The 10,119-nt window shown below is 31.7% G+C and overlaps 2 protein-coding genes across 2 annotated transcripts; both read right to left on the bottom strand.

Moving 5' to 3' along the window:
• Positions 1-3,852: 3,852 nt before the first annotated feature.
• LOC119837262 lies at positions 3,853-4,776 on the bottom strand. Its single transcript, XM_038362778.1, has 2 exons — positions 4,589-4,776; positions 3,853-4,018 (listed from the first exon to the last, which is right to left on the bottom strand). Exons 1-2 carry the CDS (start codon positions 4,762-4,764, stop codon positions 3,853-3,855), a joined length of 342 nt encoding a protein of 113 aa, XP_038218706.1. The 5' UTR covers positions 4,765-4,776.
• Positions 4,777-5,999: 1,223 nt separating this feature from the next.
• On the bottom strand, positions 6,000-6,464 carry LOC119837472 (the record flags this gene model as incomplete). Its single annotated transcript, XM_038363066.1, has 1 exon — positions 6,000-6,464. A coding segment is annotated over one exon (465 nt), but the record flags the coding sequence as incomplete, so codon positions are not given.
• Between the last annotated feature and the right edge of the window lie 3,655 nt (positions 6,465-10,119).

Genomic DNA, 10,119 nt, shown 5'->3' on the forward strand with positions numbered 1-10,119 from the left:
ACACTGGTTGCTTTGATTCATAGAAAAATACTTTTAGATTTACTCCAATAAATAAATAAAATACGTAGGTGATTAGGATACTGAAGTTTACTTGTAGAGAACGGTAAACGCTTGGAAGGATTCAAAGCAAGTTCTCAAACAACTTGGAAAGTTTCCCAAGAAGTGAGCTCTCTCACGACTATTACCTCCGAGTTTTGAAGCGGTAGTTTGTAAGTAATAAAAATTGTATGCAGACTGCCACTGCGTTTTGATAATCATTTGGGAAGATCGTTGAGTTCGAAGGGTTGGCTCTAAAGGCTATTGGTCCGATAGCAATTTTGTTTTTGATAAATATGTTCAACGTACATAACAATTTTACTGATAACTATTTTATTTTCTATTTACGTTAAATATTATAATAAGGAAATGATATAAATGTCATAAAATGAACTTATACGGCTGTGACTAATTTATTTATAGAAAGGAAACATTGTATTTTTGCATTTGTAGTATTTTATCGTACGTACGTAATATATATTTTTTATGTTAATAAACTTATTTCTTTGTTATTTATTTGAAACACTTTACGTAGATTCTTGGCCCATTAGTGGATTTATTAGGATTTTCTTATGTTTAAATGGACGCTATTTATATATTATGTAAATTACATTGGGAAACAGCCTCCTCGTTACCACGCTCGCTGTAAAGTGTTCAAAATTTCGGGATACATATCATAATGAATAAATCGCTTCGCGCTTAAATATTGTTTTAACTAAAAAAATATGGTCTCTTGCCTCAATAAATCCTGACAAAGAATTTAAGTATGGTCTTCGAAGAAAAGACGACATTGCAATAAGAGTGAAATAATATATTATATACTAACTATATCGCTATCGACTTTGTAAGTATTCAAATTAAAATGCTCGTGTATGCGCACAAATCGGCTTTGTTCTTAAAAGTATCAACTGACTTTTATTTGTTTACAAGCAATTTGAGAGCAAACTTTTAGTACGCTATGACGTCCCATTGTTTCCTATTGCTGAACAAATGTTTGTTCTAGCTAAAATAGAACTCCAAAACATTCTTGTTGATACAGTCTCTATTCTCTAGTATTTAGATTGGGTTTGTTATAGCGAACTGTTGTTTTCCTTTTTCCTTTATCTAAGTATCAGAATCGCGTACGGTTCCTGTGCTTATGGATCATTTAAGGGTTTAACTATGTAGTGAGGTGGGTGTACAAACAACTTATTATTGTGTATTCTATTTGAAGGCATTCTGCTGTATCATTAAGTTGCAAATAATTGAGTTTTACATTCTTAAAATGGTTATTAATATTTGAAAGAATTTTCGTGTATTAATTTTTAACATGATCATAAATTAAATGATGCAATCATTGATATTGATTAAATTATTGAAATCTTTTAGGGTATATTTTTAGACGAAGTATAATAAAAAATGAATATTAGAAAGATTTTTTATTATTTTATTTATTTTAAATAGTGTGCTGCAAACTTAACAATAGATACATTAAAAACAGAACTGATACTACAAGATACAGCGCAGAATTCGGCCTTATCACTTACAAGTGATCTCTACCAGACAACCAACAGAACGTGTATTCACCATAAGTTTATTTAGATATTTCGTAACTATCTCTACACCTCACATAAGAAAATGTTATTGCATGCTCCACTGTATCAATTAAATATTTTATTAGTCACCTCAACTGTCAACTATCAACTGTTTATATGTGGAATAAAATATTTAACAGATACATGAATTCTTTTATTATTTACTTTTAATACATGACATGAAAATAATAGTGATAAATTGCCTTCAAGTTTTTAATGAACAATCACTTGGATGGCTGCCAAAATTCAGAAATGACGGTTTGGCGTTGAAAATTGGAAGGCTTCATATTTTATTTTGTCTCTGTAATTAAAAAATGTAATGAGCAAAACGGTTAATTATAGAAGTTTTATTGAGAAAAGCTAATAATCTTTTATAGGTTTTAAAAAGCATAATTCGATATGCTTATTTATTACCACACTCATATTATACATGCAAAAGTCTGTTTGTTTGTCTTTCTTTCACGTCACAACGGAGCAATTCTATACTAAGATTTTTGTATCTTAAAATAGGATGATAAAGAGTGATATAAAGTACCACGATGAACCATCTCATTATCTAATATTCCTTTAACCATGTGGACTGAACCGCGGACGTCGGACAAATAATCTGCTGTATTTAATAACTATATATTATATCAGACAGCGAGAAAATTCCTAAAATAACGTTATTTTGAACGCATATAATCAGAGTTACAGGGTATACAATTAGTTCCAAGGTGTGAATCGATTTCCTCACTATAATGTTCCTTTCAAAGCTCCATAAGCACTTTTCGAACTGGCAGTAACTGAGCTGGAAAGATTAGGTACTTTCTTGCAACAAGCCATGACTTCTTTGTCAAACTTTTACGTTGCTGCTCGGCTAAAATGCTATATTTTTTACATCAGTTCACCTTTAGAGATTTTATGAAGAATAGTAGTTTTTCGCTCAGAGATAAATAAGTTGGTTAGATATTTACATATATACATTGTTCATTATGTGTAAATTTTCGGCAATGTTATTTTGAATCATAACTGATAATGATCTTAAAAACCTTCCAATGGTTTTTTTATTTTTGTTTAACATTAACTGCTTGATTTTAATTGTAATATTTAATAATTCATGTAAGTTTACGTTAGAGCAGGCAAATGAGCTTGTGGTTCGCCTAATGGTAAGGGAGCAACGCCGCCCAAATCTATTTAAAAAGTCAGGGTCTCTGCAAATGCGTTACCCACTTTTACACAAAGGAATAGAAAAGAGATTGACGATGTGAATAAAGGAATGGAGAGGACAAGAGTACGGGCCAGGAGTTAAGATCTTGTTTCAATTCAAATGTCGGTGGCAAAATAAATTACTATTTTATTTAACATGCACATTATCTAAATTTCTACTGCTTGAAATGGTAATGGATAACATCGTGAGGAAACTGACATGTGGACATGAATCAAAAGTTAGACGACATGCGACATCTGCCAACCTGCACTTGGCCAGTGTGGTGGATTATAGCTTAAGCCCTCATAGAAGGCCTATATATCCCCTTTAGTAGGAACTTAAAAGAAATTAAAATTAGTAATAAAAATTTATTCTCTAATAATAAATACCCACCCCACCGGAATCCGAATAAACGCTTTAACGGAGTCTCCATTAAAAACTTTCTAGAAGGACGAGAAATGCTCTCGTTACTCTGTGTACGGTTTCAAAGGACGTAATTGCAAGTAAAACGAAACCTACTCGAATGGAACGTCCTATAAATAAATCTTTAATATCGCCCCTGGAGGCTGGGCTTACATTTTTAGTTCTTCAATTAAATGAAAAAACATTCTCTTGATTTTCATTTAAGTTCTGAGAACGACTGTTAGTCTCAATTTAATTACTATAATTCGTGTTGGAAATGGAAGAGTATTTATATAATTAAATTTAAATAAATATTAACTGACCGTTGTAAGGCTGGTAATAATGTTTCAAATTTAGCGGTTACATAAAAATATTCTGTGGAGTAATTCATGTATTGCATTTAGTAACGTAAACACATTTTTTGAATGAGAGTATGACAATCCTTTCAATTATAAACAGAAATTCATCACTCTCATAAAGTCAGTGAACGCAGCTGTGTGATTTTTGTATAAACAATGATATGAATTGCAAACAAAATAAAATGTATTTGGAAATGTCCTACAAAAAAAAATAACCCATCCGAAAAGGAACCTTAAAGACTACATCTCAAAAATGATTTTTGCATAATAAAAAACGAATTCAAGTACACTTTTATTTGAATAAAATACGATATAGATGTGTGCAATCATTAAAAACCTTCGCTTTCTTGCACACGTCCTGTTTGTGTTGCGTCGCTTCAGCGCTTTCCACGCAGGAAGCTCCGTTGTCATTCATTATCGTCCTGTTGTCTAGCTGATGAGCCAGTTGCACTCGTTTTCTGGTAAAATAAATAAAAAATATGAATTTTTTATTGATATACGAACAAAATTATTATTAATACACGTATCACACAGATATGAGTTGAGAATAGTGAGACAAAATCTATTAATATATATTGTATGTTCAAGTAATCACTACTCTGCCACGTCGTTCGTCTGTCTCTTTTTCCCGCTTAAACCACTGCACCGATTGGGATGAATTTTTTTGCATATCTAGTTTAAGAGCATGGAAAGGATATAGGACAGTTTCATCCTAAAAATCCCACGGGAACAGTAACTAAGCGAGGTTTTCGTTTATGTAGCCGAAACTGTAGACAAATAGCTAGTATAATGTAATTCATTTTGTTATTTTAATAAGGATATAGAAGCAGAGGTTAAATCTCAAGACTTCTTATAGGGAAAAGCAACAACTAAAAGAAAAAAGTTAAAAAGTATGCAACTACATCTTTGACTTCAATGTTCTAACAAAACATGAACGAAGTCTCATTATAATCCAATGAAATCTATACATGTTCTGATTCTCCATTACGTCTAACCAGATTATCCCTTTTAAATATAAAACGACATACCGATACACGTCCAAATTGATTTGGCCGCTGGCGTTCATGATACCGAATTTCTTCAGCACACAATATATAATACAGGATTCGTCCGACTCTTGTAGGTCTATCTTTTTCCCCTTAGGGTACATTTCTGTGAGGCACTGCTCTGCTATCAGGTCTGAAGTCTTATCATGAGCATACATGACTGATATGCGAGCATATACTTGGGTAGTCATCATTACTATTATGAGGAATAACACTGCAAAAAAAGTTAGTTTATGTATGAATAGGAAATACAGATATTTGTTTTTTTCGGCCAACTTAGCTGGTGGTTCGCTTCATGATAAGCGAGTTCCACAGCCCATGAACATTTGCAGAGGAAGCGCCCTGGCGAATTCGCTATCCGCTTTTAAGGGGTAAGGGATAAGGAAAGGACTGCTTCCCCACTCACCGTACGAAACACAGTAGTAAGCTACTATTCCACGCCTCTTTTTGTGGAGGTGGTGGAGGAGGTCTTGTTCCCCGGCGAGCTGGCGCAAATTCGTGCTGAAGCGTGCTCGAAATGATTAAAGTGCTTTGAAAGAATATTGTCTTTATAATAATTCTATTCTTTTTCTCTGTAAAATTAAGATAACACAATTTTAAACCATATTTACAATGCGATACAGTAACGTTTTGATTGCACGAGCGTATAGTTAGAATATTGAAAATAAAATTTTACTTGTATAGCAAACCTAAAAATTTGCTATAAGTCTTATGAATAAGACCGTTAATATACAGAATGACGTATACTTACAATAAATTGCGAGTTTTACTGTCACTCTGAATATTCTATCGTGATCCTACTTAACATTATAATTGCAAAAGTTTTACAAGGATAAAATTGAGTATAATGGGGAGACATTTTATTTTTCATGAAATAAACTTAAACGGAATTGATTTTGGTTGTGTTAGTACATACGTAATGTACATTATATGTGTATGTGTGAATGCATATTATTATAATAGTGCGAGTTTTTTTTCGTAGGCATCTATCACATACGAGGCATGCTAATTTTATTTAAAAACTTTTAAAATCATCAAAAATTTTCCGTGAATGAGTGAAACTACGCACTTTTCATCATCATCATAGGTATTATTGCTGTTTGAACGAAAAATGAAACGTTGTACCATAAAAACAAACGTAGAAGTTTATACATAATATTTTATTCGTATAAAATTATGAAATGCATTTAGAAATAAAAAAAATACTGAATAATACACAAGTATACATCTGTATATCATTTTCACAACAAGTACACATTATATTTATTACATACTTTTTTTCTATATATGCACAAATTGTTTTATTTACATCACATGCATAATTTAATACTAACAATGATTAATGAATACATCTTGTATAATTAACAAATAAATTGTGTATACATGAAACAAATCAATCATCAATATCTTTAAAAGATATGATATATAACTGTGTACAATCGTTGAAAACTTTGGCTTTTTTACACACGTCATGGTCTAAATTCATGCCATTTATATTCTGAGCGCAGGTTTCCCCAACATCAGAAATCAGTACTCTAGGATCGTATCTGTGTATGGCTTGGACCCGTCTATAATAATTATTTATATTTATCACGCCATCGTTGGACATGATACCAAATTTCTTCAACACGCAGTGTATTATACAGGGGACATCGTTTCGGTCTATATGTAAGGGGTATTTGTAGAGGCTCTTGGGGTACATTTCCATGAGGCATTCATTTGTTACCAAGTCACTTTTCTTGTCGCGAGCGTAAAGAATTGATAGAGAAGGTTCCGAATCCAAGTTTTGCGAGAGGAATTTATTCTTGTAGCAATCCGCTGACAAGATTAATGGCAAAACTGCGATGAGTAACGCTGAAAAGATATTATTGTTTTACAACTGTTTATTTCATGTTTTCAGTCTTGAATTAATGTATAAGTTTAGATACTTACCTTTATATACGATGTCTGTAGGTCTTATATCTTTTTACCTTCCATTTATTTAAATAACGTAAAATTATATAATAAAAACCAATACAATATATAAAACTAATACATATACACAAGTATGAATATTTTAAATTAAATATCATAATAATTTATTTATAAATTACAAATGATTGACTAACTTAGAATTTTATGGAAAAACTATGAACGCTACGTGGAACAATAGTATAACACAAAATTTATCACAAAAGAAACAAATTCTTGGCATATTTTTTAACTTGTCTAGCAACGCCTCACATAACTACGCGAGTAGACACGTAAAGCTTTACTCCTACAAAAATCACCGAACGCGTCTAAAAAGTAACTTATTTCGTCCTTGATCGAACATCAAAACCGTATATTATTTTATCACGTAGAATAACTACATCTATAAATAATCTAGATATTTATTTTAGGCTTCCACGAGTCCTCTGATACTATTCTATCGAAATGTTCTAGAAGATCAGTTTTTTGATTAAATGATTATAATGTACTTACTTTTCATCGTTTCGTTTGTAAGGCCTTAAATTTCAAACATTATGCCACAACGTAAGGCAATCAACTGAAAGTCTCCGAGGCAATTGTTAGGCTGTGATAGAAATGTTTTATATACTTTGGATTTACACAATACTCTATTGTTCACTCACGATAAGAGTAAAAAAAGCAATTTTCTATCGGCGGAACTGTAATTAAGGAACAGGTGGGCGAATTTTTGTGTAAATTCGTAACCTTTTATATACGGTTTTTTACGTTATTGTTGGGTTTTGTTTTCTTGTAATATTATTGCTCGACTTAAATTCATAACTTTGATTACCAAAGCTTCCAAATAAATAATCCCTTTATTATTTATTTTAATAAGGATTGTAATATTATTACAATACCCTTATCCCTTTCTTTCTTATATATTGTTATTTGTACACTTATTTTTACGTTGTAAAAAAGGGGTGCAAATTGGTTATCATCAGGCAGGCCATCAGGTCGGCTTAAAAACACTGATATATATTATAAAAACTACCCACGTCAACACTGATATATATCGTATGTTTCAATTCAGTTTGAATCAATATGTGATTAAAATTAATCCCGTATTACGGATAGGTTTGCTATCGTATTGCAGAATTAAATTGGATGTTTATTATTTATCTAGTATCAACATCCAATTATGTGCACGTGTAGAGGTAAGTGGTAACAGCATATTTGATAGAACTCATTATATAAAATAATTGATATTTAGTCAATCATTGACGTAACCATGCATTGAAGTAAAATAAACGGAAATTTTAAAGGCATAACGCATTTCCGGCGAATAAATATCGTATTTATTTTATGTCGATGGTGTTTGAATGTCTATCAAATTATTTTTTTTATATTTATTGTTTTTATCATATAAGATATATATATATAGGTTTATATGTATATGCGTGATCTTTACTAACGAAATGAATTCGATTTTGAAATCAATTTATTTTGGACTTCTTAGTTTTCAATAGTAATTCATTGTTCAATCGAATTCAATTCGATTGTGTTTGATTTGATTTTGATAAGGACAGAGGTAAGCGGGGGCAATGAGGGGTCGTTGCGAAGAAAACATTACGCAGTAACTATTCTGTTTGTACAAATAATAAGTCTGTATGTAAAAGTAATTTCGTAATGCACGGCCACGATCTTTCGTTACATTTGCCTTGCAATTGAGAGCAAAAATAATGTTTTACTTCCTTCATGTTCAAAATTGATAATATTAGGAAACTTGTAAAAAAATAAAATATATATACTTAGTTCTACATGTGTGAAAGCATGTGTGCAATCTGTGAATTTAATAAATCGCTACCAAGAACTAAAACCCATTTGCTGCAGCTTTATAAAACAAAGATTAATTATTACCGCTTCGTATACTTCCTTATTACAGTAGAAATCCCTTACGTAGAAATAATAAACTTCTTATTATAAAGTACGGGCAATTTGTTCCAGCTTAGCTCAGAAAGAATAATATAAAATATAATAATACTAGGTCTTAGAAGAGACGTCGTCCATTTTGTGTAAAGTATTCTTTAACGCCTTTATACGGACCCGATTGTGAATTTAATCTATACCATCACTACGTAGTATAGAACAAAGTCGCTTTCCGTCTGTCTGTTTGTCTGTGCATTTCTAAGTTTTCTTATTTAAAACCAGACAATGAATTTAGATGCGGTTTTCACCGGCAAAACAGTTGGAACAGTTAGAATCGATTCGAAGGATTAGGCACAAGGCAAGCTTTTATAATATAAATTTTTTTAAATATACATTATTATTCCATTATTATATTTAAGAGTGTAGGCGTTAATATTGGTAATTGTGTTGACTACATAATAAATTTTTCAGGAACATCGATAAATGGGTTAAATTAAATGAAAAGCTCTTGTATTTATAAGTATTTTTGTTTGAAAAGGTGAAATTTTCCCAATCCTAAACGGTATTCGGCATTCGGATCACAAGGGATAATCCAATCCAATTGCCTTAAGTCCTACTGTAACTTTTCATAAAGAGAGTTAAACAAATAGAGAGAAAGGGCAAAGGGCAAGTAATAAGATGAAGGAGGAAACTAGAATATCCATAGATGGTGCTTAATCAAAACAATTTCGAGTTTATTTGAAAGGTGTTCTTAGTATTGTTTCAGAGGCAGATATAATACATATAATGGAGTAATTAATATTAATCTATTTAATATTTTTATTAGTACTGAGCATTATATTATTTCTCAACGGACTTGAAAAAAAAAATGTGTTTTTTACCTCAGAACTTTTTATTGAGTGTACCGATTTTTGCGAATCCTTTGTCTAGTTCTAATAATTTGTAGGCGGTTATTTTAATGTTGTACATACAACGGTGTATAGAATAATGTTATGTGAAAAATCGATATTATGTATTGCTCTGCTTACATGAATAATAGTAAAAATTGTAAAAAAAGAACCGAACTGAAACGACTTTCACGATGCACGGCTTTCAACGCCGCACCGCTGTACAGAACTTACCTGTGCTGGTCGGAGTGGGGGAGCTTTATTTTCGTTACGGAATTTTTTGATTCATTCGCCTCGCTCAAGCCCGCGATAAACTCCAATAGCTTAATAGTTTTCGTATTACGAATACACTAGACTCAGGGGCGTAGCTATCGTAGCATCAGCCGTATCAGCGTTTCAGGTCTCCTATGCTATGGGTGTTCCATAAAAAAGTGCCTAGCTTTAAGCCTAAGGTAATTGATGATTACTCCGTTTCAGATACAGAATCAAATCTTGACTATGCTCCAATATATAATACAATTCGATATGTTAACAAAACAATCCCTTGACCAATTAAAGCGTCGTAAAGTCGTTTGTAGATTAATAATTCGACTTCCTAACTCTCATTCACTTGAAACATTTTGACTGCGCTATTGTGTTGAGGGTAGAAACAATGTCATACAACTTGCGAGGCCATTCTTCACTGGTAATTAACTGCAAATTAAATAAGTTCAAACTGTTCAATGGTTTTCAAAGAGCAATTTATCTTGTTGATTTGTTAACCGGCTTTCT

Source organism: Zerene cesonia, chromosome 27 (assembly GCF_012273895.1).
Source record: "Zerene cesonia ecotype Mississippi chromosome 27, Zerene_cesonia_1.1, whole genome shotgun sequence".
In the NCBI taxonomy this organism is placed as follows: Eukaryota; Metazoa; Arthropoda; class Insecta; order Lepidoptera; family Pieridae; genus Zerene; species Zerene cesonia.

Bases quoted from the DNA above. Each gene is read 5' to 3' on its own strand.
- LOC119837262 (XM_038362778.1), bottom strand. From the start codon at position 4,764: ATGTATGCTCATGATAAGACTTCAGACCTGATAGCAGAGCAGTGCCTC. The intron at 4,019-4,588 runs GTATGTCGTTTT...TTATTTTACCAG, and splicing joins ATCAATTTGGACGTGTATCG to AAAACGAGTGCAACTGGCTC.